The sequence below is a fragment of the Aspergillus oryzae genome, chromosome 3 (assembly GCF_000184455.2).
Source record: "Aspergillus oryzae RIB40 DNA, chromosome 3".
Taxonomy (NCBI): domain Eukaryota; kingdom Fungi; phylum Ascomycota; class Eurotiomycetes; order Eurotiales; family Aspergillaceae; genus Aspergillus; species Aspergillus oryzae.
In genome coordinates, this window is record NC_036437.1 from 4,364,747 (window position 1) to 4,386,848 (window position 22,102).

General features: G+C 49.2%; 5 protein-coding genes across 5 annotated transcripts; 4 read left to right on the forward strand and 1 right to left on the reverse strand.

Moving 5' to 3' along the window:
* Positions 1 to 382: 382 nt before the first annotated feature.
* AO090026000262 (OSTA/TMEM184 family protein) lies at positions 383 to 2,526 on the reverse strand (the record flags this gene model as incomplete). The annotated part of the gene is made up of 5 exons (XM_023236136.1): positions 383 to 566; positions 623 to 975; positions 1,027 to 2,031; positions 2,084 to 2,171; positions 2,432 to 2,526. The coding sequence occupies 5 exons, from the start codon at positions 2,524 to 2,526 to the stop codon at positions 383 to 385; spliced, it is 1,725 nt and encodes a 574-aa protein (XP_023090972.1).
* Positions 2,527 to 3,110: 584 nt separating this feature from the next.
* On the forward strand, positions 3,111 to 12,810 carry AO090026000261 (putative fermentation associated protein (Csf1); the record flags this gene model as incomplete). Its single annotated transcript, XM_023236137.1, has 2 exons — positions 3,111 to 3,166; positions 3,303 to 12,810. 2 exons carry the CDS (start codon positions 3,111 to 3,113, stop codon positions 12,808 to 12,810), a joined length of 9,564 nt encoding a protein of 3,187 aa, XP_023090971.1.
* Positions 12,811 to 13,135: 325 nt separating this feature from the next.
* AO090026000260 (uncharacterized protein) lies at positions 13,136 to 17,095 on the forward strand (the record flags this gene model as incomplete). The annotated part of the gene is made up of 4 exons (XM_023236138.1): positions 13,136 to 13,159; positions 14,429 to 14,486; positions 14,570 to 17,019; positions 17,078 to 17,095. 4 exons carry the CDS (start codon positions 13,136 to 13,138, stop codon positions 17,093 to 17,095), a joined length of 2,550 nt encoding a protein of 849 aa, XP_023090970.1.
* Positions 17,096 to 17,824: 729 nt separating this feature from the next.
* Positions 17,825 to 20,320, forward strand: AO090026000259 (CCCH zinc finger and RRM domain protein; the record flags this gene model as incomplete). The annotated part of the gene is made up of 5 exons (XM_023236139.1): positions 17,825 to 17,889; positions 17,997 to 18,115; positions 18,177 to 18,719; positions 18,904 to 19,910; positions 19,979 to 20,320. 5 exons carry the CDS (start codon positions 17,825 to 17,827, stop codon positions 20,318 to 20,320), a joined length of 2,076 nt encoding a protein of 691 aa, XP_023090969.1.
* Positions 20,321 to 20,456: 136 nt separating this feature from the next.
* AO090026000258 (putative lactoylglutathione lyase (Glo1)) lies at positions 20,457 to 21,529 on the forward strand (the record flags this gene model as incomplete). Its single annotated transcript, XM_023236140.1, has 3 exons — positions 20,457 to 20,522; positions 20,568 to 21,401; positions 21,518 to 21,529. 3 exons carry the CDS (start codon positions 20,457 to 20,459, stop codon positions 21,527 to 21,529), a joined length of 912 nt encoding a protein of 303 aa, XP_023090968.1.
* Between the last annotated feature and the right edge of the window lie 573 nt (positions 21,530 to 22,102).

Genomic DNA, 22,102 nt, shown 5'->3' on the forward strand with positions numbered 1-22,102 from the left:
CGCCAGTCAGAGCCACCAACCCCCAAATGACGTGTGATTCCACTTGTTGTGAACATTGGACAGGATGGTGCCATGTTATCACAGAAAGTGAGCTGTCTCACCCGGTCTCTTGCCGAAGGAGCGGCGCTTTGTCAGTGGTTGATGTCTATACCCTAAAATCTTATTTGTATCTGGTTTCGTACTATTTAAATATGACTTCATCAGGCACCAAAAAAGAAAAGTCCCCTATGTTCCCGAAACAAAACAAGATAGGATAGAAGCAGCAGAACAAACTAGAGAAAAAAGTAACAAGAGAAGGAAATAAACTTATACACCGAAATTGGAAGTAAAATATAAACCAACCCAAAGCAACGATGCGTATATGCAGTGAGAATAACTCTTTTCATTGACCCCAAACGTTCTCCTCCAACCCTTCATACGACCATCCTGGCGTCTTTGGGTCATCGTTGTCCGTGCCCTCGCCCTCATCTCTCTCGGTCGGTTGCCTTACACGTTCACTGGGGGAACCAGGACCCTCACTAGGAGTGATCTGAGACTGTTCGCTCAAGGGGTGGCCGGATGGCGTCCTAGAAATTAGTTACATTAGCCCTAGGACTGTGGTTCCAAATAAAAAAACACTTACTGGAAATATCGATGTTCTGGCTCTAGCAGCGCGGAACCAGTCATTCTTTGGTGCTCAGCTCGTTCTTTCTTTTCGGCTTCTCGATCTTCGACTACAAGGTCAACTAATTGGCTGCGGTGTGAGTTTTGAGAAGTAGAAGAGCTCGGTCCTCGCTGAAGAGGAGCCCGGTTTTCAGTACGCTGCCTGCGCGATTTGCTCGGTGTGCTGTCACTCTTTGGCTGCGTTTCTCCGCTGCCGGGCGCACGCACTTTTCGGTGTTTGCGGGACTTTTTCACTACATTTGGTTGTTGCGGATTTTGATAGCTGGATAAGCGCTGATCTTGTGGCGCCTGATTTGCCGTTATCACCGGATACTGGGCAACATTAGCGCGTGAAAGTTCATTATATAGAACTGGTTTACATACATTCCAGTCACCAAACTCGAGCGCTCGAGCCTTGGTAAACAGCTGCTCATCTCCCTCGTCTAGTGTCGACTCTTCAACCTCACTGGGCGAGCGGAACCGGTCCACGATACTGCCCCGCCTACTGGATTCGACGCCACCGAGTAACGGTGTGCGACTGTTGATCTCGCCAGGCGTAGGAATCCAGTACTTGCCCTTCCCTCCGCGCTCGTATCGCATGCCGTGCATCATCCGTCTTACCCGAGACTCGGATTCAGCATGGGCCATAATGTGGTCTCCAGAGTCGAATAACCTGTACGCATAATTGTCGCCTCGCAACGTCATCTTTGTGTCTTCGATTAGGTCTCTGATGCCAAAGGCATCCCGCAGCGCATATATTACTGGCAGCCGCGCGGACGAGATGGTTGGGTCAGCATAGTCATGCCAAGAGAATGCATACCAATGAGTAATCGCAAAGATAGGCATTTCGAAGCATATCAAGGTGTCCTGAATGGCAGCGGCGAGATTGTCAGGAGTGTACCCCGCGACACCGTTGGATAAAGCTCCGAGCCACTGCAAGATGGACAAGAAGAAACCCTGCCAGTAGGAGGCGAAGATAATGAGTTTGACGCAAAGGAACTTTGGCACGGGACGGAATGGCGCCAGGTCGTTGTGAAGGCAAACCCAAAACATCGCCAGCGAGTACAAACTTATCGTGACGCTAACATTATACACAATCCCTGTCCAGAGGTAACCAGAGGTTAACCCTAAGTAGCCCTCTTGATAGCTATCTGTGGCTTTCATAATGATAGATACGATAGCTAAAATTGGCTTTAGCCATGTATACTGCAGAATACCGCGCTTCACGGCCAGGAAGGTGTGCGGGTCGGATATATCGAGCTTGGGCAGGAAATGGTTCAGCGGCCAGGCATGTTGTACGGGAGGACGACCGTGGGTCATTATGATCAAGGCTCGCTCGCCTCCGAGAAAATTGATGAGTAACTGGAAGAAGGTGTAGATGGTAAAGGCCTGAAGGTGACTCGTCAGTTATGTTCATAGCTGCCTAGCTCGCCAGTAATACCTCATAAACATCGCGAATAGGATCCAGCCAAAGAGACGCCTTCAGCGATACGATGCTTGTCCAGGAAGCAGCCGCATATATTGGAACCCTGATATGTTTAGCTCAACGCTTATCCTTCACAACCGAGCAAAAACTGACATCAGAAGTATACGAACGACATATCGTTGGAGGAGCGGTTTTCGATAGTTTTTCCTTATCGTTATACATCAGTGCAAGGTTGAAATGACCAAAGCAGATTGGTGCCCGTACGTTTGTAGCCATATCGACCTTTTGAGATAAGACAAATAGATGTTAGCAAAGCTAGCTCATATCGGGCGTTGCATAGTGCGGGGAAGGATGTGCTCTCACAGAAGCGACAAAAGTGAAGCCACCAGGGACGAGACACCAGAAACGATCACCACAGCTTTCGCTAGGCTAGAGCCTGTACCTCCTGAGGATGACATGGTGACCAGTGTCAACCAGACTCGCGGTTCTCGACCGCGTGCACTTTTAGGTTTGCGTCCACCGGTAAAGCATTCCGCACCTTAACGAGAGCAGCGAAAAGAACAAAGCCAAATCATACCCCGTCCAATGAACTGAAGATCGTCAAAAGCCGCCTAAAGCTCCTCCATAGACAAGGAAGGCGCTTGCATGACCGAAAGGAAGGCCGTTGTGAAAATGTTGTGTAGACTAGGAAGATAATCGCCTAAGCTGTTATTACTAGGTATTATCCTTGGAGCTACTGGTTTCAGTTACGGCGGGCCCGTGACACCGCCTAAGGACGTAAGCATATGCGCCTCGCCGCATTTAGATTTACTCCGTTATCGCGACCTCCACTGGCCCCTAAAAAGTTACTTTTTTAGTTGAAATGAATTGACACTCTGCGTTGTATATTGTCTTCCGCTCGTTGATGTCCCTGTATGGGGCATACTATAAGCATACCAGTATAATATTTCACTGGCATCCCTTTCTGCACTCAATTCTGAAGAAGGTTGATCGTCCCGCGCCGCCATGTTCGCGGCCATTAGGAATCTTGGGATATTGCAAGATGGCTAACACGAGTTTGTTAACCTTCGGCTTGACACCAGATCCAAGCTTCAATGTGTAAGTGTCAGTAAAACACATGTATACTGGTAGCTTACGGCCGTATAGGTTCTTCTTCCTTGAACTCGTCGTCTCCTGCATATTGTAAGGTCGCCGAACTCCGCGCAGTCCAGTGCAGGTAGCTGATTATAGATAGAGTACTATTCTTCTTGCTTTACTTTAATCGCCTTTTTGCAACCCTTCTCTCGTATGGGATTCGCGCCTACACATGGCATTATTATCGCGCATATGTCGACATCAATGCACTCCAAATCTCTTTGCTTGGAGGACGGATCTTTTTTAAGGGTGTCCGATACCACGGTGTGAATGAGACCATATTTGTTCACGGGGGCTTTATAACATGGCGTTACTGGAGGCGATCGGTGAGGAGGACATTTCTATACGACCTGAAGCCCAATGGATACGAACCGAGGAATGGTGTGCGATCGGTCGCGGACGGGGATAATGATGGCGCCGGAGACAGTGGAATGAAGGAGCAAGGAGGATTGAAAGGTGCAGATTTACTCCCTTGTCGCATTACTGCCAAGGTTTACGGGCTCGAGTGGTTCATATACAATAGGACACCGGCCTATGATGCTATCCTGGCAGGCTTCAACACCCAAGGACAGCCAGCGACCTTCACTAAGCCACAGTACCCTGGAAGCAGCTCTTTGGATGCTGAGCTTAAAGATAATTCAACTAGGAATTCATCTGTGTGCGAATCTGCCGATCCGAGATCTCCTCAAGCGGGCAACACTCCGGGACGTAGTAGAACTGGCGGGGAAACAATTGGTTCTCACATTGTTGAAGGATCCGGTCAAGAAGTGGGTGATGGGCTTTCGAGGCTGCTTCGACTTCTGCCAGTGAAGCTAGTGTGTGACAAAGGGGCCATCGTGATCGGTAATGAAAATACCAGGTCCGTTCTGACAACAACCTTCGACGGTGCGACTGGATTAATCGAAGTATGCAATGCTGGGCCACTTGATCTTTATCGGCAATCATTCTCTTTTGAGTTCATGCACCCGGTTGTTCAGATGCGCCCAAACCCAGACTTCAAGCAGAACCAGCTTTCTGCGGCGAGCGGACTAAGTTCCACCGGGGAAGACCAGCCCGGGATAAAGCGCAAACGGGATACGATCTTCAACTATCAATTCCAAAAGCGCAGAGTATGGCATAGTATCCGTGACCTTATTCCATACTTTCAGACATCCGTGGAATCCTTTCATGTTTCTGAAAAACACGAAGAAGCGGGACCGAGAACCCAAGGCGATGTTCGCCATGATGTCCGTTGGGTTGGCCTTTCTCGATATTTAGATGACACCAACCAGGATGATCACGAAGAATGGAATTCTGTCGAATATGCCAGATTCTCTACACTCTTGGATAGCCCTAGTATGACTATAGCATATTACTGGGACATTCCTGGGTGTGTTAAGCCCCAAGAATCGCCGCAGGAATTCCCGCCCCGAGAAGCAACCCCGGATATCAATGGTGCGCCGCCCCCAGAATGGGGCATCGACGTAAAGATTGAAGGAGGCACTATCAATTACGGGCCGTGGGCTGATCGCGAACGTGTGGGCTTGCAAAACATCTTCTTTCCCAATTCCTACCGAAACTCCCAACCGGCGGAGCCTTTAACAACGGGCGATCTGAGACAGAATTCTGTCTTCAAACTGCGAGTGGAGACCACTGATGAACTAACGTTGCGTATTCCAACAAGGGAACCTTCCAAAGACTGGCAGTGGAAAGGTCGCGCTGATGCAATTCGAGGCGCATCGAAAATGAAGAAGCAACAGCGAAGGCGACAGTCGAGGGCTGCAGACAGTGAGAAGGGTCATGTTGGCCCCGAGATTCGCCCTTTTGGGTGGCTGTCTCTCCGCGTGACTGGCGACTCGACCATAAATTACTGTATGGATATGGTGGCATCTAAAGTCGGCTACTTCAATCAACTTGTTCTAGACCTTCGAGACTCAACAATGTCATCAAGCGTCAATCATGCAGTGCTATGGCAATGCCCTCAGCAGCTTATTAAATGTGATCTCTCAGTTCCTCTTACCTGGAACGACCCTCGTACGTGGGAATTTGATGTCGAAAGCCGTGATATGGAGTTGTTTCTTTTGCGAGACCACATCTTTCTCCTGACGGATCTTGTTGCCGATTGGGCATCCGGCCCTCCAGCAGAATACTATACATTCGTGCCGTTCAACTACAAGCTGAGCCTTTCTTTTGTAAACCTACGATTGTTTGTGAATGTCAATGACATGAATATCATCAGTAACCCATCTGATTTGGATGACAACCGCCTACTGGTGATCAAGGGCGAAAGATTGACCTCTGATGTTCTGATCCCTTTGAACAGATATAAACCAGAGCAGAATACTGTGAGTTTCAATGTCCGGCTTCAGGATGCTGGTATAGATTACTTGAGCCCGTTGTGGGATACCCTTCACACTTTCTTGCAAGATAAATCGGCTGCCACCCTAGAGACCATGTCCATTGATGGATCTTACAGCTATTACCTTTCTACATCGTCCGAGTTGACTGACACTTTATTCCTCAATATTGAGGGTTTATCCCCTAAACTTTACTTGTTTGGTTTCTTGATTCGTTCATTTATGACAATCAAGGAGAATTACTTCGGGGAAGAAATGCATTTTAAGACTCTCGAAGAGTTTCAGGACCTCGCCTATGCGAAGGAACCCTCAGAGACGCATAACGGAATAAACCCCAATAGGAAATCGAATGATCTAGATGTTATAGTTCATGTCACTGTGGATAATCCCTGTGCTCTGCTCCCAGAAAACATATATGACCGGCTGAAGTGTCTAAGGCTCACCGCGCCTTCCTTGGAGATTGACCTGCGATTTACCAATTACTACATGGATTTGGAGTTCTCAATCGCTCCTTTGAAGGTCGGCTTGGAGTCCCATCTGGCAGGCAAACACCCTAGAATATCTGACTCTCAGCTTTTCATCGATGGAGTTTCTGTTCATGGTCATCGCTTGTTCGGACTCCCCCCTGCTGAGCCAACCTATGTTTGCAACTGGGATTTCAAGCTAGGTCGAGTTATCGGAGAATGCTCGACGGAGTTTATATCCTGTTTAGGGCCAGCATTGAAGAGTTTTGACTTTTCTTTCGATAACGAAGAAAATGCCCTCCCTCCATTGTTTCCCATTGCTCTCCACGACGTTACGTTTCTTAGAGCGAGGATCGGTATGATTCATGTCTCTGTGCTCCTAGACAAGACGGCCTTAGTACTGAGCTCTGGGCCGGTGACAACGAAGTTCAACGACTGGACAAATGCCAAGTTCTCAAAACGGATGAGCCTTCTCGTGCCCGAGCTCGTTATCGCTGCAGTGGACCATGAACTCGTTGGTCGACTAGAGGGTCCAACCCGACCTGAGGTGACTCCTTTAGCGCTCTTTGAGACAACGATCAACTTGAGGATGGCTCAGCGAAAGAACGACATTGTGGAAAGCCGAAGATTACAACAGGAGCACATCAAAGTACATGATCAAAGAACACAGAGAACACCATGGCTATTATTTGACTGGGAGGAAGTCGATCCTGATTCAACACACCTTAATGATGACGACTTAACGCTACCGACTATTGCTATACCTGCTATGCCTGAACCTGTTATTAAAAACATGAATATGGGACACCTATCGGCAAAGAGAAGCGTTTTCTCGGATGGCAGCAGTTACGCAAGCTCTGAAGGTTTCCTTGTTTCCTCAGATGCCTCGAGTGTGCAACGTGGACGCAGAAAAGGAGATCGTAGCACGACCTACACCTCGAGCTTGGTATCAGAAGGACAGCGCCAAACCTCGGTTCAGCTACCGCCAGGGCTCCGTCAGGATAGCCATTCGACTGAAGAACAGAGAAATCCATCCACCATTCTTCAGAATTCGTCAAATCCTTGGGACATGCCTGATTTCTCACTACATAAAGTGAACCTGGATACCTCACAATTACCCTCACGTCACACCTCCAGTGATGATATCCGCCCAGATGATCTGTTCGTGACAAAGTTCGATCCTCAATTCTCGCCTTCTGCAGAAGACCAGACAACCCATACTAACTTCGCAATCGTACTACCCAATGGTGTCCGAGGCAGTTGTGCTCCCGACTTTCTTTTCATGTTATCATCCTTGATTGAGGGGCTGCAGGCTAGACACCCAACTAACATCATTGATTCACTCCAAAAAGATGTTGTATCCGACATTGTAGGCTACGAAAAGGCACTGAAAAGTCCAAAGAGATCGACAAGCGTTGCAATACGAACACCGGTCATACTCGTGAAGCTGGAAAACTTATCTGAAGCTCCCAGCAAATACGAATCCGGTTTCCGGGATGAGTATAGGGTTGAGATCGCCCATTTGAAGACAGAAATCAGGACAAAGGTTGAAAGAGAGAAAGGCGATCTTCTTGCGGGAATAAAAAAAAGCTCCACCGTTCATGCGGCCGCCGAAAGTCTTTCAATATCCGTTGAGGGTACTCGAGCTGACGCATATCAAGAAAGGGCTGAACTTACTTGTCTCTTTGGTGACATGAACTTTTGGCTTGTGACAAAGCCTATGATAAAATCGAACTTCCAGGCTCGAGCTTTCGACACAGTCACTTATACAAAATCAGTGGAGCATCTTGCTTATCTAGTTCGTCGTACAACCACGATGTTTGACTCTGTTACCTCTTCTCTACAGCATAATTCGTCCCTAGAGAACAAACGTCTACGGCTCCTTATTTATTTTCTTACTCAGCCAGCTGCCAACATACCTGATCCCGCGTTCCTTACACGGATCTCATACGTGCTCAGAGTTGCGCCTACACACTTGCGACAGCACGATTCTTGGAAGATAATCTCTCGGATTCGTAATGTATACGATAATTTGCCCTCTCACCAGAAGGAGGACTTGGCTTCAAGATGTCTTAATAATGACCTTTCATTACCACCGGACGCCAGAACTACCGTCCTCTCCGGCTTTGATGAATGGCGGGCTTGGGATCTGGCGCATGTTGGGAAGAGTTACGTCATGCAAAGAGTATGGAGTTCCTTCGTACCAAAGATGGAGAGTACACCGTCACCAGCATACTTCTCTTCCACCGTAAAATTGCTTCGCTTCTCTATCGATCCCGGCCCAAAGGAAAGTGATTTCGTGGTCGAGGATCTGTCGACAGCTTTATCTATCAACCCACAGGATGGAACACTTTTGGGCGCTGAGGCAAAGCCAACCAATTTGACGATTGTGCAGGCTTACTGCTCTTCTATCAGTCTCCGACTGCGATGGGAGATTCTCGAGCTAGTGGAAGGATTGTTGCGGACAATGTCTACAGTCACCTTGGAATCTACTACACCAACCCAAGCTCTGTATACCGAGTCAAAGGAGTCCAAGGAGCTGCAAGTAGTGTTTGGAGCTGATACTGGGTCCATAAATCTTGATGGCATCAATGCCAAACTTGCGTTCACTGGGCGGGGCTTGAGAAGCTCGGTTGTTCAGAAACTAGACGGCATCCGGGGTCCGGACTGTCTGAGTGCACTAATAAGTGCACAAGCGTGCTCTTCTGAGTTATCGGATCTCTGTAAAGTGATTATGTCATGGAAGGTTGGTGACCCGCATTTGTATTGTTCGCGTGTCTCCCAGGAAAAAGAAGGAGAGCTGGAAAATGAGTGGAAAATTGCTGGTTCAAGCAAGAGACTTCGATATGATATGAGAGAAGACCCGTTGAGCCTCGCGCACATTGCGGACCGTCTTATAGAAGATGAAGTTCGGTATATTCATCGGCTTACCAGCAACATGAACCCCTCAGCTCACCAATCGAGTGAGGGTATTTCGTCGGCAAGGAAGCCGGTCTGCAACAAATTCCATATCGCTATGTTCTTAGGTGATTATCGACTCAGTTTCTGTATCCTGCCGTCCTTAACATATGTGATTACTGGAGAAGTGGCACGCACATCTATGGTACCGACGATGGATTCAAAAGTCGAAGTAGATTTCGACTTAAAAAGGAACTTGCATACCTTCCTGTCCAACAACGGCAATGGATGGCACTCTCTGTCGGTGTTAGAAATACCACCTATCAACGGTCGAGTTGTTGCGAACACGTCGCCAGTCCGTATGGATATGGAGGTTGACGTTACGATTGAACTCATCCAACTTGAAGCCAGCGCTGTGCGAAGCCTTCTGGGCGCCCTAACAAAACCGGAGTTCTCTCACTTAATGTCTGATCTTAAACAAAATGTGGAAACTCTACAACTGCACCTCAACGATGCTCTTGCCCTTGATAAAGGGCCACCACGACAAAAGGAACCCTCAAATGGTCACAGCATACTGTATAAGGCGCGCATGACAATGGCAGGCACGAAGATCCACGCCAGTGCTCCTGCTATTAGTGGGAAAAAGTATTCGGCAGACATGGACATCAGTCTTGGAATGATACGCATGCGCCTCAACAATGGTCTGGAACAAAGACACCCTATGGAATACCCAGAATTCCACGTCAACACGTCTAATATCAGCTTCGACCTACGAAAGCAAGAGGCTACAATTAGTCGCTCATATTGTAATTTCACCATCGACGCTAAACTCCAGGGCACCTCGATGCTACGCGAGAACGGCGAGGCCAGACGTGTATTCCATTTTAGCAGTAAAAGATTAGATGTCGAACTATTCCCTGAGACGGCTGCGCTAGTAGTCGATATGGCAACCCACCTTCAAGAGCGCATCAAAACTTTGGATCTCTCTCATGAGGTCAAACGTTTCAAGAAATTACGAAGACGAGCCAATGCAGTACCGAGAGTTCCGAGCATACAGGTCAATGATGACTCCCGTTCGGAGGACTTGTTCAGCGCTATGTTTTCGTTAGACCTGAACTTAATTCAGGTTGGCTGGAATATGTCTACCGTTCCCCTGCCTATATCTGGGCGCAAACCTGATGATTTGGTTTTCTCTATCAGGCGCCTAGAGCTATCGAACAAGAGAACCAATACCGCAAAACTACGTATCGAAGACATGCAGCTGCAGATGGTACCCTATTTAGGTAATAGGCGAACGCGTTCTCTTAACTCGGCTCTATTACCGGAGCTGGTCTTCAACGTGGCGTATTCTTCTGCAGGCCGAGAAGTACGACTAGCCTTTCAAGCGGCTGGAAAATCTCTCGATATACGAGCCACGTCTGACTTTATACTGCCGGGAAGCATGATACGAGACTCCATTGCGGCTTCCAGCCGAATCATCCGTGAGGCTAATTCTACATTGGTGTCGAAATCATCTGATGATAACTCCAAACCCCGTGCACTTTTCGGGAACAAACGCTTTCGTTCCGTGCTGGTAGATGTGGATTTCGCTGGTGCAATCGTGTCTCTACAAGGCAGGCATACTGGTGACCAGCAGGCTCTGCTGACAGCTACTCTAAAGGGAAGCAAACTGTCTGAGGCAAAGTACGGTCAATATATTCAAGGAGATGCAGTAGCCACTGCAACATTTAGGGCTCCTGGGGTGGCCTTGAAAGTACAGTTCGAAGACAATGGACAAGACAATCCACGGCTTAACGCAGAGCTGAAGATCGATGCTTCTACGAATGTCCTATATCCAAGCCTTGTTCCATTACTAAAGCAAATGACTGATACCGTAAAAGAAGTCATGGGTGGCCAAGAAAAGCCCAGAAGGCCGTCTGGCGCAATGATGCTGCAGCCGCAGAGACTAATGCAGGAGGCCCCTCTCGACATGAATGCTAAGGACTCCATCCTAGGGAGGTGTATACTGAACGTTGGCCTCCTGATCTGCAAGCAAGAGTTCAGCTTGAGCTGCCAACCTATCGCTAGGGTTGCAGCTACCGCGAGTTTTGATACCGTCTATGTGACGATCAATACGGTACAATCTGATGACTACGGGCGATTCTTAGCACTTCTAGTGGCTTTCAACTCTCTAGAAGCTTCGGTGAAGCATGTGTACTCCAATGAATCGACCGCGAGTTTTGAAGTGAACTCGATGGTCATGTCTCTCATGAATAGCAAGCACCTCGGCAATTCAAAAGGCATATCGGCTGTTCTTAGGATAAGTCCAATGCAGGTGGCCCTCAATGCCAAACAAGTTCAGGATTTTCTTCTCTTCCGGGAAATATGGCTGCCGGCAGCTGACAATATTGAAACGAAGCCAGCTTTTCCGCCGCAGTCCACTGAGTCACAAGCATATATCGTCCAGCGATATCAACAGGTGGCATCGGCATCGGCATTCCCCTGGAATACGACAATAGCCATCGAGAAGCTGGAGATTCAGCTTGATCTGGGTTCCTCCCTTGGGAAAGCCCAGTTTGCCATCAATGACCTATGGTTGTCGTCAAAGAAAACATCTGACCGAGAACAGACCCTCTGTGTTGGCTTCAAGGCCACAGGAATTGAAAGCAAAGGTCGAATGAGCGGACTGATCGAGCTCCAGACGTTCAGAGTGCAGACATCAATTCAATGGCCGGACGACACTTATCATAATAAGACACCGCTCATTCAGGCTTCGATATCCTTCAGCCTGTTTCAAGCAAAGGTATCATTTGACTATCAGCCCTTCCTTATCGCACATATCACAATGTTCGACTTCTTGATGTACAATGTCTGCAGTGCGTCGGGTAACGGACACCAGCGGCTCTTCAGCATATTGGAGGGCGAGCAAGTGCAAGTTTTCTGTACAAGCTTGACCGCATCACAGACGGTTGCATTATATCAAGCCTGGCAACGACTAGTACAAGACAAACAGGCGTCGTACGAGGCTGCATTGCGTGAGGTTGAAAGATACATGCGTCGAAGGTCATCAGTTTTCGCTAGTAAAGCTGATCTACCAGCGAAGGACGTAGCCAGAGATGCAGACGAGAAGGAGGAAAAGGCACCAATCTCTTTGCAGACAGGTGTTGCAGTTACCATCAAATCTGTCAATATAGGTGTTTTTCCAAGCTCCTTTTTCGATAACCATGTGCTTCGGCTGGATGCACACGATGCGCAGGCTCGCTTTGATGTATCACTACAGGAAGGTAAAATACACAGTGCGCTGGGACTCACACTTGGCCAGTTACGTGTCGCACTGTCCAGTATTGTGCGGCCTGGACCTACGGAGGTTGAGGAGCTTCTTGTCGGTGAGATCGCAAACCGTGTGCTGGCCTCCAGCGGCGGCACAATACTAAAAGTTCCTCGGCTCGTGGCGCAAATGGAAACCTGGCAAATTCCCGGCACCCAGCAAATCGACTATATCTTCCGCAGTACGTTCGAAGGGAAAGTCGATGTTGGGTGGAACTACTCGCGCATTAGTTTTATCCGAGATATGTGGGAATCTCATTCCCGGGCATTGACCTCCAGGCTCGGAAAGCCCCTGCCGCCATCCGCAGTGCGCATTACGGGCGGGTTGAATGAAGGTGGCGGTGACAAGAAGGACCAGCAACAGGAAAAGATCACAGCGGTTGTAAATGTCCCGCAGTCGAAGTACACGTATGTTGCGCTGGAGCCGCCGGTAATCGAGACGCCGCAGCTCCGCGATATGGGTGAGGCTACCCCACCATTGGAGTGGATTGGGCTTCAGCGTGACAGGCTGCCCAATGTCACTCATCAAATCATTATTGTGACATTACTAGAAATTGCAAAAGAAGTGGAGGATGCATATGGGAAGATCCTAGGATCGTCGTGACCTCCTCGTGTTCTTTATACTATCAATTAGCGAATAGCCTGCGTCATGCATGCTCCCGTGTATTGATTGATTAGATTTGGTTGCTACTTGATATCCATTAGTACCTAGATTTTTCTTGTACGGTACATAATGATACGCATATAGACATACATGCATATATATACACATGCATAGAACATAGTGGGATAGGAATACTAATTTCAAATCGGTAAAGAAGATGTGATATCACAGCGGCGTTAGTCCCACTGTCTATAGACCACAGAACCCCGCCGTTGCAAGTGGAGTGATGTTGCCCATGCGTTGTTACTTCACCTGCGGTGGAATGATGGGCTCAATGAGGTACGGTTTGGTATGGTTCCATATTCCGGCCAACTCCGTATTACCATCTAGTATCTACTAGTGGAGGTATTACTCCGGAGAGTCTGGTACTAAAGCTCAGCTTAGGTCCTTCTGCAGGTTAAACTCATCCTAACTCCGCCCTCTAAAAATGGTGGGCGGTGAGTACAGAGGGGTAGATTCGTGTTGTTGGCCAATCACCGCCCTGCAAGTCATGGCTCAACCATCCATACTCCGAATTCTAATTTTTTTTGATCTTTTTTTCTTTCTTTGCTTAGTGGTTGCTTCCGTCCCGCGTAATTACCTGGGGGCATGACTTGGTACGCCATACGTAATTGGAGGACAGGCATCAATCATAATACGATGATATCAGGACTGACTGTCCAACGCCACAGAGCTTTGCCCGAGCTTCCCATTCACCTGTCTCAGTCGGGAAGTACCAAAATAGTCATTGAATACGGCCGACGAAGACGGTATAGTTTTAGTTGTGACTCAAAGGAATGAGCCAATTGGTTCATAAACCATGGGTGAACATTTGTAAGGAAGTGAGCCCTATGGACAAGAATGTAAAGCTTTCAGATGGTTGCTGAGAAATTCATCCTACCCATGGGCGACTGGAAACTACTGCATGGTAATTAAGCTTTGACATTTCACTCAATGACGGGGAGAGTAAGTAATAGTCAGACTGTTACGAGCGAGGTAAATTTTGGTAAGGTAATGAGGGGTGGAAGCCAGAAAAGCCGCTAAACGGCAGAAAAGATTACCAAGAAAAAACGCACATCTCAGATTTTTTTAGCAAGGAAAAAAAATTCCCACTGAGAAAGTCCCCACTCTCGCTTTCTTCTCCCTCTTTTCCCCTCTTCCACCGTCCTCTTCCTTTCCTCCCTTCACCTTCCTCTGTGAAGCCCACTGTCTCCCTTTTTTTTTAGGAGCAACACACATAGGCCCTTCTGTCCTATAATATTCAGGTCGAGTTAGCCCTCGATCCTGATCCTCTGTGTGTCGTTTCTTCGTTTTTGCACTTTACTATACAACCCCGCCTCTAAGGCTTTTCACAAAAAAAAACCGCCAAAATGGTTAAGTACGTATCTCGCTTCCCACGGGTGACTCTCGTATGGCGAATGCCTTCAGATGTGATTTAATAGCCTACTGACTATGCGTTCAATAGCTTCACAATCGAAGAGGTTCGTTTTACTGGCCCCCATCAAGCTATATTCAGTCGCTCTGGATTCAAAATGTCGAAGAAAGGCGGGAAAAGAATAGCAAACCTGACAACACGTAGATTCGGTCCCTGATGGACAAGCCGAAGAACATCCGTAACATGTCCGTCATTGCTCACGGTAGGTCCACTCCCATTGCTCTGTTTATAGCATACATTTTGCGCAACGAGTATGTACTAATATGCGGCCTCTTTGGCATACAGTCGATCACGGAAAGTCCACTCTGTCCGACTCCTTGGTTCAGCGTGCTGGTGTCATCGCCGCTGCCAAGGCTGGTGAGGCCCGTTTCATGGATACTCGTGCTGATGAGCAGGAGCGTGGTATTACTATCAAGTCCACTGCTATCACCCTGTACTCCAAGTTTGATGACCCCGAGGATCTCAAGGAGATCGAGCAGGGTCACGACGGCAACGAGTTCCTGATCAACTTGATTGACTCTCCCGGTCACGTTGACTTCTCCGCTGAGGTCACTGCCGCCCTTCGTGTCACCGACGGTGCCCTGGTCGTTGTCGACTCTGTCTCCGGCTCTTGTGTCCAGACCGAGACCGTCCTTCGCCAGGCTATTGCTGAGCGTATCAAGCCCGTTCTGATCATCAACAAGATTGATCGTTCTATGATGGAGCAGCAGCTCCCCAAGGAGGATCTTTACCAGAACTTCTGCCGTATCATCGAGACCGTCAACGTCACCATCGCTACCTACGAAGACAAGGTTCTGGGTAACGTCATGGTTCACGCCGAGAAGGGTACCGTTGCTTTCGGTTCCGGTCTCCAGGGCTGGGCTTTCACTGTTCGCCAGTTCGCCATCAGGTACGCTAAGAAGTTCGGTGTTGACCGTAAGAAGATGCTTGAACGTCTGTGGGGTGACAACTTCTTCAATCCCAAGACCAAGAAGTGGACTACCAAGAGCACTGATGCTGATGGCAAGCCTCTGGAGCGTGCTTTCAACCAATTCTGCTTGGACCCCATCTACAAGATCATCGACGCCGTCACTAACAACAAGAGGGATCAAATCACCACTCTCGTCGAGAAGCTTGAGATCAAGCTTACTAGCGAGGAGAAGGAGTATGAGGGCAAACTGCTCCTCAAGACCATCATGCGCAAGTTCTTGCCTGCCGCCGATGCTATGTTGGAAATGATCTGTATCCATCTGCCTTCTCCCGTTACTGCCCAGAAGTACCGTGCTGAGACTCTGTACGAGGGTCCTCACGATGACGAAGCCTTCAACGCCATCAAGGATTGTAAGGCTGGTTCCAAGGAGGACCCCGCTCCCCTGATGCTCTACGTCTCTAAGATGGTGCCCACTTCCGACAAGGGTCGTTTCTATGCTTTCGGCCGTGTCTACTCGGGTATCGTCAGGTCCGGTCTCCAAGTCCGTATCCAGGGTCCTAACTACACCCCTGGCAAGAAGGAGGACCTGTTCATCAAGAAGATCCAGCGTACTGTTCTGATGATGGGCGGTAAGACTGAAGCCATTGACGACGTTCCCTGCGGTAACATCGTTGGTCTGGTTGGTGTTGACCAGTTCTTGCTCAAGTCTGGTACCCTCACCACCTCCGAAACCGCTCACAACCTCAAGGTCATGAAGTTCTCCATCTCTCCCGTCGTGCAGCGTTCCGTTGAGGTCAAGAACGCCGCAGATCTTCCCAAGCTTGTCGAGGGTCTTAAGCGTCTGTCCAAGTCCGATCCTTGTGTTCTGACCATGATTAACGAGTCTGGAGAGCACGTTGTTGCTGGTGCTGGTGAGTTGCATCTTGAGATTTGCTTGAAGGATCTCGAGGAAGATCACGCCGGTGTTCCCCTCAAGATTTCCGACCCTGTTGTCTCTTACCGTGAGTCCGTCTCTGGCAAGTCCAGCATGACTGCTCTCTCCAAGTCTCCCAACAAGCACAACCGTCTCTATGTCACTGCCGAGCCAATTGAGGAAGAATGTGCTCTTGCCATTGAGGCCGGCAAGATCAACCCCCGTGACGATTTCAAGACTCGTGCCCGTCTCATGGCTGATGACTATGGCTGGGATGTCACCGATGCCCGTAAGATCTGGACCTTCGGTCCCGACACCACCGGTGCCAACTTGCTGGTTGACCAGACCAAGGCCGTCCAGTACCTTAACGAAATCAAGGATTCTGTCGTCTCTGGTTTCCAGTGGGCTACTCGTGAGGGTCCTGTTGCTGAGGAGCCCATGCGTGCTGTCCGCTTCAACATTCTCGATGTCACCCTTCACGCTGATGCTATCCACCGTGGTGGTGGTCAGATCATCCCCACTGCTCGTCGTGTCCTGTACGCCGCTCAGTTGCTTGCAGACCCCAGTCTCTTGGAGCCTATCTTCAATGTTGAAATCCAGGTTAACGAGAACGCTATGGGTGGTATCTACGGTGTCCTTACCCGTCGTCGTGGTCACGTTTACGCCGAGGAGCAGAGACCCGGTACCCCTATCTACACCATCAAAGCCTACCTCCCTGTCAACGAGTCATTCGGTTTCACCGGCGACCTCCGCGCGGCCACCGGTGGTCAGGCCTTCCCTCAGTCCGTCTTCGACCACTGGGCAGTTCTTCCTGGTGGTTCTCCTCTTGATGTCACCACTAAGCCTGGTCAGGTCGTTACTGAGATGCGTAAGCGCAAGGGTCTCAAGGAAGTGGTTCCTGGATACGAGAACGTAAGTCCTTGATTCTACCCAAATCCTTTAAAGTCAGGATGCTAACAGTTCTGCACAGTACTACGACAAGCTGTAAACTCGTTGATTGCAATACTATTCTTATGAGATCGACGAACACAATACAGTGTCTATGCTAGGGCCGACACCCGAAAATTCAAAATAAAGTGCAACAGCTGAATGTCGTATGTGGATCTTCGACCACTAGAAGTAGAATCCAGGAGTGCATCTGCTATTGCTTTTCATCATCTATAGTTACGTTTACGAATGCGAGGGTTTTTACATGGTTCACTTACGATTTCACTGGTTGGACTCAATATTTAAATTGTAGCTCCCAAGTTCAAATCTTTCCACCACAGCCCCCGTAGCATCATTGTAGCGTCCTTTAGCCAGCCGTCCCTACAAGTAGCAAACCCAATGTCCACAACTACTAGAAATAGCGAAGCCGCACGTGTGCTGCATCATGGTGTCATGCAGAAATGCCAGTAACTATCACGTGATCTTTCCGTCATCCGCGTCGCCTCGCGTTTCCCCGGCTTGTTCTGTCCGCAAAGCTCTTATTATGTCCCCTCACTCTGACCTCTACATCATGGCCTGAGTATACTTTGGTCTGTCTGATTTGAGAAGCGCCATATTCCGCTATTTTTCACTTGCGCTATTTGAATTGTTATCATCACCGGGCACCGTAGCTCAGCTTCAGCTGGACTCGTTCGGGCCTTCAATTACTCTTAGCTACGACGCAGGACTGCAAAAGGCGACAAAGGCTGGGATAGATTGTGGGGTTAACATTACGTTGCTGTGCAGCACCATGAAGTTCTCAGAAAGCGAAGCCGCAGAGGTGAAGACTTGGGTGGTGCGCAAACTGGAAGACATGTAAGACTCTTTTACCATCGCGCGAGCTCAATCCTCCGTTGTTCCTTCGCTGTGCCCTTGTCTAGTGGTTTATGAAACTAATATAAACGAATTGGCGACTATGGTAGATCCGATGCCGATGCCGATGTGCTTGCGGACTATGTACTCGCGCTTATTAGAGCCGACGCTCCAGATGAAGAAATCCGGAAAGCGTCTGTGGAGGGATTGGAAGATTTCCTCAGAGAGCGTTCGTGAAAATGCGATCAACTTTGTTTGGAGAGTGTTCTAACCCAGTTGCTGAAATATAGATACGGTGCCATTTGTCGATGAGCTTTTCGCTACTTTTGCGCCGAAACAAACCGCTCCTCCCGCAAGCTCGCATCCGCTGAGCCAGCCGCAGATTTTTAATGACGCCAATGCGCCGGGATCAGGCTCTCAGCAACAAGCCCCGTTTAACCCCCCATCCGGCCCTTCGAAGGGTCCTTACGGGCCTACTGTGGGCAATACCCCTCAGTCACAGACCGACTCGTCGAGCTATGGACGCAAGCGTAACTACCATGAAGGGTTCCAGGCAGATCAAGAGCGCGAAGAGGCTCCGCATAACAGGAACTTCAAGACGCCCCGACGCGGCCGAGGTGGCGGAAGAGGAGATTGGATGGGGCGCGACAACCGTGCAACTCCCGGCCAATACGCCCCCGCTCCCGCGGGTGGATTTCCTGTGATGCCTCCAACCTTCCCTTCGTTTGATCAGAATGACCCGATGGCGGCGATGATGGCCCTCCAGAGTATGGGGTTTCCACAAATGCCCGGCATGCCTCCTATGCCCATGCCAGCTCCTGGTGGCGGCGCTGGTCAGCCACAGGATCCAATGGCGCCAAAGAGCTCAGAACGGTGTCCCTTCTGGGATACACAAGGCATATGCTATTTGGGCGCTGCCTGTCCGTATCAGCATGACACACCTGGTATTCCGAAGGAGGACGGTAGGACAAATCCTCTTACTGACTTGCCACTGGTGTTGCTAACGATGCATTGCAGAATATGACCCGAAATCATCCAATATCGTGACGGACTTTCAGAGACGGAACACTGACACTCCACATCGTGGCAGCGACAGAGGCCGAGGCCGCGGCCGTGGTGGGGACAGGGGCGGATTTGGAGGACGGGGACGTCGATCCGAGTACTCTGCGGCAGGCCCTAACGAGGATACTTCTATCACCACTATTGTTGTTGAGCAAATCCCGGATGACAAACTCGATGAAGCATCGGTGAGGGAGTTCTTCTCTCAGTATGGCGACATCGTCGAGCTGTCTCTACAGCCTCACAAGAAGCTTGCATTGATCACATATGATAGCCACGCATCCGCCAAGCGCGCATGGTCTAGCCCCAAGGTGATTTTCGACAACCGGTTCGTCAAAGTTTACTGGCATAAGACGAAAGCAGATAAGAATGGTGATCATCGGCAAGGGGCCATTGAGGTCGAGCCGTTCAACCAGGAAGAGTTCGAGAGGCAGCAAGAAGCAGCGCAAAGGGCCTACGAGGAGAAGATGCAAAAGCGCAGGGAGACAGAGGAAGCCAAACAGGCGCTGGAGAAGCAGCGCGAGGAACTCCTGAAGAAACAGCAGGAAGAGAAGGAAAGACTGATGCAAAAACTTGGCGGGAACGATGTCAGCAACGGTGCTGCACCCTCAGATGGAGAAAGCGGTCCCTCACCCCAGGAGAATGTGAGCGATCAGACGAAGCAGCTGCGCGCACAATTGGCAGCTCTCGAAGCTGAAGCCAAGACCCTCGGAATCGATCCCAATGGCGCTGATTCTGGTGCGCCCTCGTATCGCGGTCGTGGTCGTGGATATCTGGGACGAGGCGGTTATGCGCCCCGAGGCCGTGGATACGATCCCAATCATCGTGGAGGATATCGCGGTCGTGGAGGAATGACCCGTGGCCGAGGAGGTGTGCTTCGTCTGGATAATCGACCCAGGAGAGTTGCCGTCTCGGGCGTTGAGTTGAACTCTGAGAAGGACGAAGCTTTGAGACAGTTCCTCATCGTGAGTGGTCTCCTTTCCTCATCTTTGCTTATCTATATCGAACTATGGCTAATGACATTGAATCCTAGGGTGTTGGTGAATATGAGTCTATTCAACCTAATCCGGAGCAATCGGACTCTGTGATAGTCGCATTCAAAGAGCGGTACATTGCAGAGAGATTCATGTTTGGACCATGGCAGATACCATCTGTCGGCGAAGTGCAGCTCACTTGGGTTCCCAACCCTCCCATCAGTGTGGCGCCCACGACACCAGGCTCTGGAATGGATACCAAAACCGGATCCGATGAGGATACTGTGATGGAGACCACGAGTACACCCCTTCCACCTGATCCATCGGCCGGTCGGAGAGATGGAAATCATGAGGTTGATTACGACGTGGCAGAGGATGACGATAGTTGGGGGGTACAGTAGACATGACCCTTTCTTTCTCTGTATACCTAGATGGATATAACGACTGTTTTACATGGTAAAGAAACAAAAAAGCCTATGTCTACAGGTTCCCGAATAAAATCATGAGCCTTGTGTTTCCTGTACAGATCGTGTCTATATGAAGAATGAACGTGCATATTTAGTCCACGTTATTGTTCATCACCTGAGGTGGAGAGGTTTCTTAGTCCGTCCTCGGTAACTATTCACTAGACTTGTACATTTCTATTAGATCCTCCCCCGTCTACACAAACCCAAACCCCACCATATTCCCCCCCAACACAAACCCAAGGAAACCAGGAAAACCATGAGCCCCCAGTCCACCCCCTTTGAAGAAGGCGCCTTCCTCCCAGGCGGCCACAACACCGACCCTCCCCTCCCCCCAAATGACCCAACAATCGGGACAAAACTAAACCACTCGATGCTCCGCATCCGAGACCCGCAACGCTCCCTCCACTTCTACATCACCCTCATGGGCATGCGCACCGTCTTCACCATGAACACCGGCCCCTTCACAATGTACTACCTCGGTTTCCCGTCCAGCGCGGAAGACCGCGCCGACCTGTCCGCGTGGGCGGCTAAGGTTTCCGACCCGGCCAACCTCACCCAGACGCTGGGGCTGCTGGAGCTGTTCCATATCCATGGGACGGAGAAGCCCGTGGACGAGGGCGGTGTGGAGATGGCCAACGGGAACGCGCCCCCCAATCTGGGGTTCGGGCATCTGGGGTTCACGGTTCCGGATGTCGGGGCTACTGTCGAGAGGTTGAGGGCGGAGGGCGTCAAGGTTGTTAAGGAGTTGGGGGTTACCACTAGGGAGAGTATTCCGTTGAGTGAATGGGAGGAAAAGAGGGGTGTTGGGGTTGGGGAGATCCATCCGAATTATAAGGTGTTTTTTGATCAGATTGCTTATGTGGCTGATCCGGTGAGTTTCTTTTTCTTTTTCTTTTGGTTTCGGATTGTGGTGATAGAGGCTGACTGGGTGTTTAGGATGGGTATATTATTGAAATTCTTCCGCAGAATTGGCAGTGAGAATGTGCGTGGGGGAGTGTTGATGCTTGATACTGCTGTATATATGCGACCCTAGGTAGACTTGTATATACTACGTATATAGCCTCAAAGAATAGAACATAGCCGAAGATCCTGTCATGTTGATGTGAAATCTTGACTATATATGCTCAGAAGGTTGATGAATAAAGTTATCTCTCTTTTCTTTCAGCTTGCCCCAGCTCCTAGCCGTATTGCGTCGAATTTTTGATGCTCAGACACTTTTGCAGACCTACTTGGATATTGGAACATTAGTAATAATTCCATAGTAGAGTCTTTTCCTAATATTGAATGCAGGTATATGCATCCATAAGCTACAGGGACGAATACACCCACTTCCGATATGATAGTCTAACAGATCATACTCTAGATATCTTTACGCTTAACTTGTGTATACAAATAAGATCATGACTCCGATACTGTTATAGACGCTTTTATACACATACTAATCAGCTGCGTCTGTCTTGTAGGAGACTTCCTCAGTTTTGGAACATTAGTGGTGAACTAAATTGTAGGTTAGGATGTTGTTCTCGTTACATATATATAGAAGAGTATAGATTTCCCCACACCAGCCTTGGACACAAACTGTAGAGATGAAGAATACGAGTTCCTTAATAAAAGGTAAATTCTTGAATTCCTAGTAAATTTATGAATAAAGGAAGGCCTTTTATACTGGCCTACAATCACGTGGTTGCAGACAAAGAGCCTTTAGGCAACTATATA